Source organism: Pelodiscus sinensis, chromosome 1 (genome assembly GCF_052426305.1).
Source record: "Pelodiscus sinensis isolate ZL-2025 chromosome 1, ASM5242630v1, whole genome shotgun sequence".
Lineage (NCBI taxonomy): Eukaryota > Metazoa > Chordata > Testudines > Trionychidae > Pelodiscus > Pelodiscus sinensis.
Genome location: NC_143052.1, coordinates 223,402,569 through 223,416,402, shown reverse-complemented (window position 1 = coordinate 223,416,402; position 13,834 = coordinate 223,402,569). Strand labels below are relative to the sequence as shown.

Below are 13,834 nucleotides of genomic sequence, written 5' to 3'. Positions count from 1 at the left end.
CCATAGCCTACACTCCATCCCCTTGGCATCAAAGTCTACTCCTGACATTCGGTGCAGGAGTATAGAACTAAGGGGATTGGAGTGGCACCTCTCTTATGTGGTCAGGGGAAAGTCTGTGCATGCAGGGTGAGTGCCACCCATATGGGTACTACAAGGCAAAGGTCTTTGTCTCTGGAGTGAGTAGACACACACATAAAATACATGTCTGTATCATATTTTGAGGGATAACTGTGTCAGGATAATAATCTTTTTTTGCTGGCCCCCAAATGGGGGGCATCAAAATGATTATTTCCAGGAAACTGGATTGTAAGCACCTTGGAGGCTAGAGCCATCTTTTTTTGTTCTGTGTTTTTACAGCACCTTAGCACAATGCAATTCTGCTGTATGACTAGAGTTCCTAATTGCTGCTGCAATACAAAATAATTAGCATCAATTAATAATAGCTCAGGCTCTGTAAATCCATGCCAAGAGGGATCTGATATGCTTAGGTATGGGGGAAACCTGGCACTACAGACATAGCCTTAGTCTTCACTCTAGTTGTTGATGCCATGGAGGAAAGGGTATGAAACAGACCCTATATAAAATGAGACTTTACTAGCCAGATGGTTTGGAGACCAAAGAGATTGTTAATTACTGAGAGATTAATTTGATCCTTGTGGCTAGCCCTCTAACAAAATGAGATTTTATAACAGCTGAGAGAGGCAAAGAGAGTACTCTTCCTTTTAATATCCCAGACTTATACAATTTATTAACTATACAGATTACAAGTCTGACAGCTCTTTATGTCTACCAGCATGTTATATTGGCTATTCCACAGGCACAGAATCTGACTGATACGTTTTACTTTTTTTATAACAATCTGGAAATCAGGAGTGAGACGCTGCACTGTTGTCCTTCCAGCAATACAGCAATGTTCAAGAATCACACCAGAGTGCCACTGCAATGAAATGAAACATCCTGAAATAAGAGCAGTCTTGACTCAGCTCAGTGTTTTGCCTAGCACACGTGCTATCAGAACTGAATTTTTGCACAAGCTAAGTAAGCTACAGTTTAGGCCCTCAGATTATGAGGGGGCCTCTAAATAAAAAAAAAAGTTTTTATTTGCATCCTGCCTATGTACTGGTATAAATGCAAATATAAAACTTTATTTCTAGTTTCATTGTCCCTTTTGTTAGAATAATACACATTTTTTGGTAATGCTATGGGGCCTCTCAAAGTTGACATAGCTTAGGGCCTCAGCCCTGCCTGCTATAGGAAGAAGCTGTGAAGTTGTTACATTAAAATTTTTCTGAAGTGTTTAGAAAAGTGAGACCAGCCAAAGCTAGAAAATTCAAATGTAATATAGTTTCTCATGTTCCATCCTTAACTTATGCTATTGCAAAGCAGTGGTTATAAGCTGTGGATGAGGTGTCCGTATTATCATTGAATGCTCCTAATTTTGCTTGTTTGTGTTACAAACAGGATGTTATTTACATAGTTTCCATGTTTTGTCCTTTTTGCAAACATATGTATTTACTTGAGCTACCCTCAATAAAGGTTTGTATTATTCAGGACACTATACGTAATGTTTGTACGGCTAAATCCTTGAATTGGCAGGGGGGTATGGTGCCCAGCAATGATGGAATTGACTGCAGATTTATTTTCAATGTCATTCTGCACAAATGCTCCATCAAAGACAGATGTGTGATCAGACAGCATGACCTCCTGAAATTCCCCACGTGAATATTTTTATTGAAATTTCTTTCTCTTGTTGTTATCTTGATAGCTATGTACATTTTCATTTTCTTGACCTCTGTTATCCAGGTACAGTCTTGCACCAAATGATTTGTAATAACTTAGGCCAGATCCGCAGCTAGGGTAAATCAGAATAACTCGGTTGTGTGCTCCTAAACAACCTACAGTTCTCACATATCACTCTTTAATAAAATCCTTAGCCTTTCTTTCCTTACGCCTTCCCCATTCCATCTTGCCAGTTAAACTCTTAAAATCGCCTGAAGCAACACTTAGCACAGAACATCTACCTTTCCCAGTATGTTTAAATATGTACTATGGTACATAGAGGCATATCCTTGCTCAGAGCAATGGTCTGTGAAAAGACATATATAGAAATAATATTTAAATCTGAGAATACAGCAAATTTTTACAAAACAAAGCCTCCAGTGTGCCTTTCAGAATAATGCTAGAAACACAAAGGTGGTTGCATCTATTTTTACAACTTGCTTGACAACTTTGGAAGTCTGTGGCTATCTGCTTTGGGAGGCAGGGAGTTCTCTGAAGATTTTGAAAGTGCTGCTACTTATTGTCTGCACAAGGAAGTCTGTCTCAGGCTTGAAACATCCTCTCTCTTTGCTGAGTTCTAAGCAACATTCAGAGGTCTCTCCCCTCCCCTGCCCACTTCCTAGTATCTTTCACCCGATCCTAGTTATTGAGTCTAAGTGAACTGGAAGCCTCCAGACTTTGTCAGATCGTTATTAAATAAGTTCCTAAAGGTAATGGCGCTGGAACGCAGACATTTTTTCCCGCATGGCCCAGGCGCTCACCCAGCAGGGTCATCCAGCCCGGACCCTGGAGCAAATCTGGGCAAAGAACTGCGCCTGGGCTATGTGCGGGCCAGCAAGAGTCAGGGGGCAGGAGCCAACACCTGCCCCCTTTACCAACGGCTCCACACCATCCTGGGCCAGCCAGCACCAGAGGCACAGGATGTCCCGGTGGACAGCAGCATGCGCCCTCCCCCCCCCATCACCAGGACCACTGAGGCGGGGGAAGGAGACAGCAGTGCATTGGAGGACGAGGCCAGCACTGCTAACCTGCAGGCCCCCTCCGGCAGTCCTGATGTCTCCCGTGCATCCTCAGAGCTGGGGAAGGATCCACTGGTGAGTGTTGCACAAAGGCTGGGAGGAGGCAGGGACAGCAAGTCACTCAGGCCACGTGAACTGCACGCTGTGTAGCATTAGGCAGGAAGCAGCATGTGCCGTCTGGTGACCGAGCGGGATGTGGCCACGGCAGGCAGCTGCAGGGCACGCCTGGGACCGTGCTGCTCACACACATTTGGCAGGACAAGGGGGAAGGGTGGATGCCGGTTGGAACCAGCCAGGGCCCCAGGGACTCAGGCCAGAGCCCGCACCTCCGCAAGGGTGCAGCATGGGGAACGGCTCACTGTCCCATGCCTGGCTGTGAGGCACAACCAGCTGCTCCTGGGAAAACCGCGGCATCACAGCCTTGCGAGCGTGGCCCCCACTGAGCCCCTCGCTTGCTCCCGGTGCCTTGGCTGGCTCCCCGAGGGAAGTCCCCACTGCAGCCGCACATGTCCCTGGGCTACATGTGTGAGGTCTAACGGGAGGGGGAGGAGCACTTGGGCTGGCCCTAGGGCCGCCTGGGTTTTGCTGCAAGGATGAGACACTCCCCAGTCACCCCTGGTTCCGTCCAGGAGAGATCCCACGCGATGGGGATCTGAGAGCCCAGACCACGCCTGCCAGATGTGCTCCTAGGCACTGTGTGGGGATTCATCTCGCTCCCTGTCAAACACCATTGATTAGCCGAAAGCCTCACAGCCTCCACTGGCAGGGAGTTCCACAGGTGAACACAACACAAGCGTCCTCCCACCCTCCATGGGGCCAGGACACAGACTGGTGGTTACAATACATGGAGGATGACTCTACTCCAGGGGCTGTCCTGTATGCAAACATACCACACGGGGAGCAAGGGGGTAACCGAGTGGGCCCAAGCCACACTACTGTGGTGTCACCTGGGCTCAGGGGTGGAGGGCATGGAGTGTGGGGACAGTGGCCAGGCTGCCTGACTGACCCATCCTTTCTTCTCTTCCCTGCAGCGGGACCAAGCACAAGCCGGGGACCCTCTAGTCCTGCAGCAGCAGCACCCCCAGCCACCCAACCACCAAGGCAGCGGCTCCGCCACTGGGACCAGCTCCTTTGGCGCCACGTGCAGGCCGTCGAGCGTGTCGAGGCAGCCATCACTCGGCGCGTGGAGGTGGACCTGCAGTGGTGCCAGGAGGCCTGGGGCGCCTTCCAGGCCCAGTGCATCCACATGGCGGATTCGATCACCTCCCTCACCGCCCACATTGGCCATGCCATCCATTATGGCATGGCCTTGCCCCATGCCCCTGCCATCCATCCCCTAGCACTGCCCCTGCCCCCTCCTGCAATGACCCCTCCTGCTCCTGTCCCTGCCCCTCCTGCTCCTGCAATGGCCCCTCCTGCCACTCCTGCTCCTCCTGCCCACCTCCCCGTGCAGCCTGCCCCGATGCGGCCTGCCCCCCATGTGCAGGTCCGCCCCCGCAGGAGCACTTGCAAGTGCCACCCCTCCAAGGAGTAGCTCCTCCTCCTCCCAGTTCAAGATCTCCTCCACCTCTCCCCCTTGTAAATAAAAACATACAAGTTTTTTCTGTTCAAAACAAAACTTGTGTTTGGTGTTTATCGGGCGGTAAGGGGAGGGGAGGGGAAAGGGGAAGGTATAGGAGGGAGTTGTCAAGGGAGACCGAGCCTCCCGGATGCGCACCCCATCCTGGTGTGCCTGGAGGATGGCAGCTGTGTGGGGCTGTTCATAGCCCTGGCCCTCGGCTGCCATCCATGCAGGGAGGAAGGCCTCCCCACTCCTCTCCACAAGATTGTGGAGCACGCAGCCACTACCTCCGTGGCATTCCGCTCACCCATCTCGAGACAGGTGAGCAAACAATGGAAGTGGGCTTTTAAGTGGCCAAAGGCGCACTCCACTTGATTCCAGGCCCGGTTGAGGTGGTCGTTGAACCGGGCCAGGTTCTGGTCCAGCCACCCTGTGCTGCATTAGCCAGGGCAGCAGAGGGTAGGCCGTGTCCCCGATGATACAGATGGGCATAGGCACATCCCTGACAGTAAACTCCCTCCGGGAGAAGTAGGTGCCCGCCTCCAGCCTGCAAAACAGGCCAGAGTTGTGGAAGATGCGGGCGTCGTGTGCCCTACCGGACCAGCCCGCATAGACATCCAGGAAGCAGCCACGGTGGTCCACAAGGGCCTGAAGAACAATCGAGCAGTACCCCTTCCTGTTCATGAAATGGGCTGCTCGATGCTCCAGGGCCCGGACGGGGATGTGGGTTGCATCCAGCGCTCCTCCGCAGTTGGGGAACCTGAAGGCAGCAAAGCCGGCCAGCGTAGCGTCCATGTCGCGCAGGCGGATCACTCTTGGGAGCAGGACATCGTTGATGGCGTGGATGACCTACAGAAGGGTACAGAGAAACACAGGGGAACACATCACATAAGGCAGGGGTGAGTGTGCACTCCCTTGGCCCCCCACCGTGATTCCCTCTGTCCTCATGCACACACACGCACATGCACACACACATCACAGCCCCCTCGCCCTATGCCCCCCCCCCCGGCAGCAGGCCTGTGCAAGGGAGGGACTGCCCAAACCCCTGGGTGACCCAGCCTGGAGTCTTGACTGCCCCTGGGCATGGAGTGCAACACCCTCCGCCCACCCCACTCTCCCTGGGACTTACCTCCATGACAATGACACCGATGGTGGATCTGCCCACCCCGAACTAGTGTGCCACCGATCAGTAGCTGTCTGGGGTGGCCAGCTTCCAGACTGCGATGGCGACCCTCTTGTCGACGGGGATGGGTACCCGTAGCCGGGTGGTGGCTCCCTGGAGCACAGGGGCGAGCCAGGCACACAGCTTCAGGAAGGTCCGCTTTCGCATGCGGAAGTTCCGGAGCCATTGCTGGTCGCCCCATTGCCCCAGGACCAGCCTGTCCCACCAGTCTGTACTGGTGTCCACAGTCTCCACAGTGGCCTCTCCTTACTGGGGTGGGGATGCCACAGGGACGCCATGGCCTCCGTGATGAGGGAGTCCAAAGCGGTCTGCGCTTCCTGGTCCTGGAACAGAAGGGCACGAGCCTGGAGCACCAACTGCAGGCACTCCAAAATGGCCGGCAGGGGCCAGAGCAGGCACATGGCCACCCCTGGCTCCATGGCAGACAAAATAAGGCGAAAGAAAAAAAAACAGGCAAAAGCACTAGGTGGCAAAAGGTAGAGGACAACCACCAAAACTGCTACGGCTGTCAGTCCCTGCAAGAGGTCCTATAGCACGCAGCAGGAGAGAAACGGCTGTGCAGGGAAATCCCTTTAAGCCCGTGTCTCAAAGGAGCTCCAGCCCCCACTTCTTCCCCTCCCTCCGGAAAGGACTGGTGCCCTTTTGCCCTCTGCAAAATGGTTCCAGGCTTCTGCTTTTGCACAAAAGCATCCCACCAATGTAGACGTGCTTTTGTGCAAAAGCGCATCATTATAACGATACCGCCGTGCCAATCTAGACATGCTTTGCGCAAATACTTTTAACGGGAAAACTTTTCCGTTAAAAGTATTTCTGCAAAATCATGCCAGTCTAGACACAGCGGCTGTGTCTACACTGGCATGAATTTCCGGAACTGCTTAAAACGGAATACTGTTCCGTTTTCAGTTTTTCCGGAAAAGGAGCGTCTACATTGGCAGGCTGCTTTTCCGGAAAAGCCCTTTTTCCGGAAAAGCGTCTGTGGCCAATGTAGACGCGCTTTTCCAGAAAAGAGCCCCGATCGCCATTTTCGCGATTGGGGCTTTTTTTCCGGAAAAGACTACTGGGCTGTCTACACTGGCCCTTTTCCGGAACAGTGTTCCGGAATAAGGACTTATGCCCGAGCGGGAGCAGAATCGTTTTTCCGGAATAGCGGCTGATTTTGTACAGTAGAGCGTCGTTGCTTTTCCGGAAATTCAAGGTCCAGTGTAGACAGCTCGCAGCTTATTCCGGAAAAGCGGCTGATATTCCGGAATAAGTGGCCCAGTGTAGACACAGCCAGCCTGTGTGTCAAGTATCAGAGGGGTAGCCGTGTTAGTCTGAATCTGCAAAAGCGACGAGGAGTCCTGTGGCACCTTATAGACTAACTGAAGTGTAGGAGCATAAGCTTTCGTGGGCAAAGACCCACTTCGTCAGCCTGTGTGTGTGTTTGATGCCCATGTATAACAGACAGAATGGGTAGGCACTCAGATAGCATGAGTGCATCATAAGAACCTGAAACAGATAGATACCACCACTGATATTCCAGCAAGAACAGGAGATGAGTTGTGACTCTCTGGGATGCAATTTGTTCTCTTGTATGTCGCTGAGGCAGTGCAGCTATATGTTGCCAACTGTGGGCAGAATGAAAAATTACAGTCTAGATCTGTTAAGGCACACGGTGGGTGAGGTAATATTTTCAGTTGGAGCAACTTCTTTTGCTGAAAAGAGACAAACTTTGAAGCTTGCAAAGTTCTTGAGGTTTTCTTCAGGACCTGAGGAAGAGTTTTGTGTAAGCTTGAAAGCAAACTGACTGGCTCTGGGTTATTTGAGCAAAGTATTAGTCATTTCTTGTTAGACTTCTTTCTTGTTGAACATTCAGAGCTTCCCCAATATATCTGTGCTTAAACCACATCTGCATCTGTTCATGTTTGCTTTCTGTGAAACAAGAAAAAAACAATCAGTACTGTAAGATGTTATATCAGTGCACATCATTTGCTCCCTGAGAAGTGTAGCAACATATCTAGAAGTAATGACATATTTGTTTCTATTTGCCAAGGCAGCAGGTCACCTAAAGATGCAGTTGCAATTCAGTTTCATCTGTGCAATTAGTAATAGTACTATTGCAGTAGCTCCTTGATCAGTAGTGGGCAGCCTGTGGCCTGAGAGCCACAGACAGCCCGTCAGGGTAATCTGATAGCAGGTTGTGAGATTTTGCTGATGTTGACCCTCTGGAGGAGCTGCTCCCTGCAGCTCCCAGTTCTTTGTTCCTAGTCTGGAAGCTGTGGGAAGCAGCAGCCAAGTCCATGCAGCCCCTTTGGCTGCAGGCCCCTCCTCCATAGCTCCCATTGGCCAGGAACAGAGAACTGCAGCCACTGGGAGCTACAGGGAGCAGTTCCTTCAGATGGTCAACATCAGCAAAATATCTCCTGACCCGCTATCAGATTACCCTGATGGGCCACCTGTATCCTAGAGACTTCAAACAGGAAGTGGGGGCTTATTGTGCAGGTCACTTTACACCCATCTAATGTACAGCCCCGGCCTCAAACAGCTTGCAATCTACATATGTACCTAGGGAAAACAGGTAGCTACAACAAGCAGATGCAGAGGTTCTAGGTAACAGTGAGATGATTACAGTTTGCATAATAACAAGTAGTTATGGAATATCAGCTGCCTTCCTATGGTCAAGTGTTTTGTAGGCATCATGGCAGACGTAAGTGGTGGGCAAAGGTAAGGCTGGGGGAGACAAGCACCCAAGCCCATCCCTAGACCCTCCCTTTCTGTCCAGGCTCCAAGACTCCATCACAGGGAGGTAGGGAAGCAGGCGGCCTGAACTTCTACAACTCCAGAGCACAGAGAGAGAGGAGGGCACACATCCCCAACCTCCCCACGCAGCACATGGCCCCAGCCTCCTGGGCCCTGGACCATAGGGAGGACAGGCACTCAGGGGCAGCAAGACTCCATCCCCATTATACCTACAGTAAGCATTCTTGGGGCGGTGTATGGGTGGGGACAGACTGCCATTCCCCACCTAGCATACATGATGCCATGATGGTAGAACAAGTTGTAATGAGAGATTTTAAGGTAATGCAATGGCTTTGTGGCCATAGGCATCAGTTTCTCATCTTGCTGGGGGTGCTCGACCTGTCTGCTCTTCTCCAGTACCCACTCCCCACACCATTTATTCCAAGCTCCTATTCCCTCCCTATCTCTTCCTACCCCCCTGCTCCACCCACACCCCATCTCTTCCCCACCTTCTCCCCCAAGTGCGCACTGTCCTCACTCCTCCCCTTCACTCACAGAACTTGAACGCTGATTTGCCGTTCTGGAAATGCTGGAAGGGAGGAGGAGGCAAATGCGGAGCTGTAGGCATGTAAGAGTCATGGGTGGGGGGAGAAGATGGGAGAGCTTGGTGTTGATGGTGCTCCACACCCATTAATTTTTCCCTGTGAGTGCTCCAGCCCCAGAGCACCCACAGAGTTGGAATCTGTGTTTGTGGCTGTTTATGGCACACTCCTGTGCAGAAGGGAGGCATGAAAATAAGTGTAAAGGTGTTTTAAAATGTCTATTATACGTGTTAATAAAGACTATAAAGTAACTGTAATTGCTCCAAATAGGTGTGGAACACCGCAAGAACATTTTTTGTGCTTTTCTATATTTTGTGGCTTCTGTGCACTAACACTGCACATGTAAAGGTTGAGATTAATGACTCATAAATGGTTTGATTTTGATTTTCACAAGTCTTAGGGATTTCATCTTGTCAGCTGCTGTGTCTTTTTTTTAATTGCAGGTGAATCAATTTGGAAAGCTTTTTTCTTCACTCCAAACTTTAATCCAGAAGGCTCCAACGGTTGCTATAATGCCCATGTGTGCTATTGCTCCGGAAGCTCTGTGACACACCACAACCCACCACTGCTCTTTGATCTCTCCAGAGACCCCGGAGAGAAGAATCCACTGACACCGCAGACTGAGCATCATTTCTATGAAATCCTTGATGTCATTCAACAAGCAGTAAACAACCACACCAAATCATTGCATAGAGTCTCCGACCAATTATCCTGGGGGAATATCCTTTGGAAGCCATGGCTTCAGTTATGTTGCTCGTCCGTCTTTCTGTCTTGTTACTGTGACCATGAGTCTGAAGAAAAACTGAGCTTGCCTAAGGTGTAATGGCACTGCAACATCCACACATGTTTTTTTGGATAAACCTCTTCAAATTTTACCTCCAGTAATTGGAACAAGCAGTATTGTTAGGTGGCTTTTCTTGAACCACTATACTACATAATCTTTACAATCCCACTGGGGCTGTTAGGACTAGCATAGGTCTATAGTATCTGCTGGAATCCCAAATCCTACTACAGTAAAACTCCAATGCTCTGGCACTTCTGATGGTCCGGCACCATTGGGAACCCGGAAGTGCTCCGGGCAGCTGGACAATTGGAGCTGCTCTGTGCCCGGCTTCCCTGATTCAGCTGCTGCTGAAACTGACCAGCAGCTGAATCGGGGAACCCGGCAGCATCCCAGCTGCTTTTGGGGACGCCTGGAGCAGAGCAGCTGGAGTGCTGCTAGGTTGGTCCCGCAGCACCAAGGGGCGGCATTACAGGACCAGTCTGGCAGCACCCCAGCTGCTCTGCTCCAGGCGTCCCCGATTCAGCCGCTGCTGAAACTGACCAGCAGTGGCTGAATCAGGGATGCCTGGGGCAGAGCCGGACTATCGGAAGGGGGGGTATGAGGCGGTCTGGGGTGGCTGAAGGCAGCATTGCCAGCAACAGCAGCAGCCACTGCAGAGAATTGAGAGTGGCAACGGGGCACTAAGTATTCTGTGAAAAGGGAGTGACAAAGTTTCTTTGTGTTACTAAATAATAACTATTTTCTAAAATAATGTTTTGCTTATAACAGTAATTCAATACAAATGTGTTTTAGTCTGAATTTAAAAGTAGTGAGAAGATAAATTCATTTTCAACAATAGGGTTGTAAATTTAACATTTAAAAATGTGTTTTTCATTTGTAGGAGGGGAGGTTGCACTGAGATTTGCTGTGTAAGAGGGGTCACCCCAGACCCCTCAGAACCCTCCCCCCATCCCGATAGTTTGTCATATTTGATAATCCGGCACCCCCTGGGTCCTAAAGGTGCTGGATTATTGGAAGTTTACTGTATATGGAGTAAGCCATCTTTAAAATACTTCAGTGCCAAATACTTTTGGGGGAGGGAAAATCAATCCTGGACTCTCCATTCCAGAGGAAAGAATATATTCTGGAGCAGCACAGCCTTTATATACCCTTGGCATAGCCCTTTCTCACAGAGTGTTTGTATGAAGCAGGAGTGCCTGCTGTATTCACAGATGGGCAAGCTATGGCCACTCCGCACATAGTGCACTATTTCCTAAAACCTCTGACTCCATCTGTGTTCACAAGTTTTGAAGGTATATACACTTTCCAGATGCAGCTTTCACACCTTGCACCTGCCCCCATTGATAACTATCTACTGTTATGAGAGCATTACAGGAAGGAAAAAATACAAAAAAGATACAAAATTGAAGAGGATTAGAGAGCTGCCTAAATAGATGGTAGCAGAAACAGACAGATAAAGAAAGAATTAATAGATTCATTCATGACTGGCAGTCAATGCTGCTATAGAACAATGAATAGATATCTGACTATACAATACAATTCATGGATGACTACATAGTAGCAGCTGCCCATATTTAATAGGATTACCAGATGATGTCCCTTGCTTACACCAGTTTCTGGAAAGGCAGATGGGCATACTGAGCTACTGACCTTGAGAGGCAGAAAAAAGAATGTGTCATATGAAGCCTTTTACAGATGCTAATCATGTGAAGAGGTCCAACTTGGCCCAGTTGACTGGATCCATTCTACTTTTCCAACAAGGCCCATAAGAATAATGAATACTCCCAAACAAGCTCCAAAGACTGAATGGCCAATCCATACAGCCAAACTCCAAACATAGGCCCTGTGTTTCTCCCCATGTGTGGTACTTTGCAAATCAGCTGTTTCACTGATCGCCGAAAACTTCCTTTAAAAAAAGATCTTACTTCCAATATTTGAAATTATTTGTGGTGAAACCCCCTACAAGATCTACTGTTTTCTGAGAAGTCTAAACAAAGTAGATCTTGAATGCTCACATTTTCCCAGGCTGAACGTGTATACTCTCTATTCTAATAAGGCTAAGAAAAATCTACAGCACTTATGGGCTAAATTTGGTACCAGCATTTAGTCTGCATCTTATTCACTCATGCTTTCTTTTCATTCTGCAGAAAAACAAATTAATATTATTATTTTGGCAGATAATTATGAGTAGGAAAACCTACCAGTAATAACTAAAATTATGTAATGCTGAATAACATAAAGAGACTTTGACCTTGTCACAGAAACCTAGCAAATTCCTGTCCATCCAACAACATAATGTATTAAGGGCAAGGTTTCTCAAACTGAGGGATGTGAGCTGTCAGACCATGGGCAGTGGGGCTTTGGCTCCTTGCATGGCTGACAGCTAGAGCTCCAGCAGCCTGGGGCTGACTGCCAAAGCCAGTGCATGCACCCAGCTCTGAAGGCAGCATTGCCAGCAGCAGCAGCAGCAGCCACTGCAGAGAATTGAGAGTGGCAACGGGGCACTAAGTATTCTGTGAAAAGGGAGTGACAAAGTTTCTTTGTGTTACTAAATAATAACTATTTTCTAAAATAATGTTTTGCTTATAACAGTAATTCAATACAAATGTGTTTTAGTCTGAATTTAAAAGTAGTGAGAAGGTAAATTCATTTTCAACAATAGGGTTGTAAATTTAACATTTAAAAATGTGTTTTTCATTTGTAGGAGGGGAGGTTGCACTGAGATTTGCTGTGTAAGAGTGAGAATCACTGCATTAGAGGCATTTGATGGTTTTAGCAAGTCCCTAATACAATATGATCCTTTCTGAAATTAACATTCAAAAAGTGCATTTAGCTAAATTTAAAGTAGTGATGCAGGACTCTTGGGGGGAAGGGGGAGGACTTGAGCTTCCTGTCATGGGTTATATATGTTTTGATATAGAAAAATCTAGCCCTCTGCTTATTATAATCTAGAGTTTTATTTGTCTTATTTTGAACCTTATAAAAGGAAGCTTACAGCTTCACAGATGTATGCATGGCATCCATATATTTTTCTTGGGAAGTATGAGGTCATATTTCCCATATTTCCCATTTGGGATCATTTATTGCAGATTTATCATTATACAGTTTTTCTAAATATTATACCATGAGTGCCATCTGTAGGTTGACAATAACATAGCAAGATCCTGTGTACTGTGACAAGTCAGGTCAAATAACTCCCTGATAACCAATTTGGCTTATTTATATTACAGCTGAAAAGCCACGAGGTAGCCATTCAGCTATGTTTGCTGTCTGCTTTATTTAATCACAGCAAATACACGATAAATTTAGCAATAAAAAAATCTGTTTATGCTTGTTGTACTGTAAGTACTTTTTTACTGTTGTCTATGTGAACTCTTCAGGAATTAATTTATGAAACCTTATATGTTCTCATACATTTTTGGCTTACTCTGAAGCATAGGCATCGACTTCCCCTCTACCTGGGGGACTTTGGACTTCCCCTATGCCATAGGTCCTGCTCCCACTCCACCTCTTCCCCAAGACCATGCCTCTGCTTTGCCCCCATCTTACCTCATTCCATCCCCTTCCCCAAGGTCTGTCCTTTTCTCCCCTGCCTCTTCCCCAAGTCTCTACCCTACCTCTTCCTGGTTCCTTCCCTGAGTGCACCCAATCCCCGCCCCACCTTTCCTCCTAGAGCTTCCTGAATGCCATGAATAAACTGTCTGCAGTGCTCCAGAAGCTCTGGAAGGGAGGGGGAAGAATTTGATCAGCAGGGCCACCATTTCATGAGATGTTCTGGGGGGAAGGAGAAGGAGGGAGCTTGGCTGCCAGTAGGTGCTCCAGCCCCAGGTCTTTCTCATCTCGGCACCTACAAGCTTAACACAACTCAAATTCTTCCTAGCCCCTTTCCATCTAAGTCTCTATATCTATTCCAATCACCACAATAAAAAGAAATCTTTTAAAATAGATGCAGTTTTCTGAGCTCTAATACCCTAATCCTCTACTTATTGGTTAAGGTCTAACATGAATGCGTCAGTTAACTGTATATTATAACGTCAAATACATTTTAAAAATCATAGACAGTTGAAGTTATTTCTCCTATGTGCCACATTTCATACTTACACAAATACGAGGTAACACAGTGTTTCATTTGTTGACACTGCAATTAAAATCTGATATCTGATTGTACAATTGTTACTTCAATAAACA

At 48.1% G+C, this 13,834-nt stretch overlaps 1 protein-coding gene across 4 annotated transcripts in view; it reads left to right on the top strand.

Annotated features, from left to right (window-relative positions):
* Positions 1 to 13,556, top strand: part of STS (steroid sulfatase) — a 186,611-nt gene extending 173,055 nt beyond the window's left edge. For all 4 annotated transcript variants that reach the window (XM_075915380.2, XM_075915349.2, XM_075915363.2 and 1 more), the window contains one exon: positions 9,306 to 13,556. In XM_075915380.2, the coding sequence (XP_075771495.2) occupies positions 9,306 to 9,685 (380 nt within the window). In that variant the 3' untranslated portion in view covers positions 9,686 to 13,556. The remainder of the gene's footprint in view (positions 1 to 9,305) is intronic.
* The last annotated feature ends 278 nt before the right edge of the window (positions 13,557 to 13,834 follow it).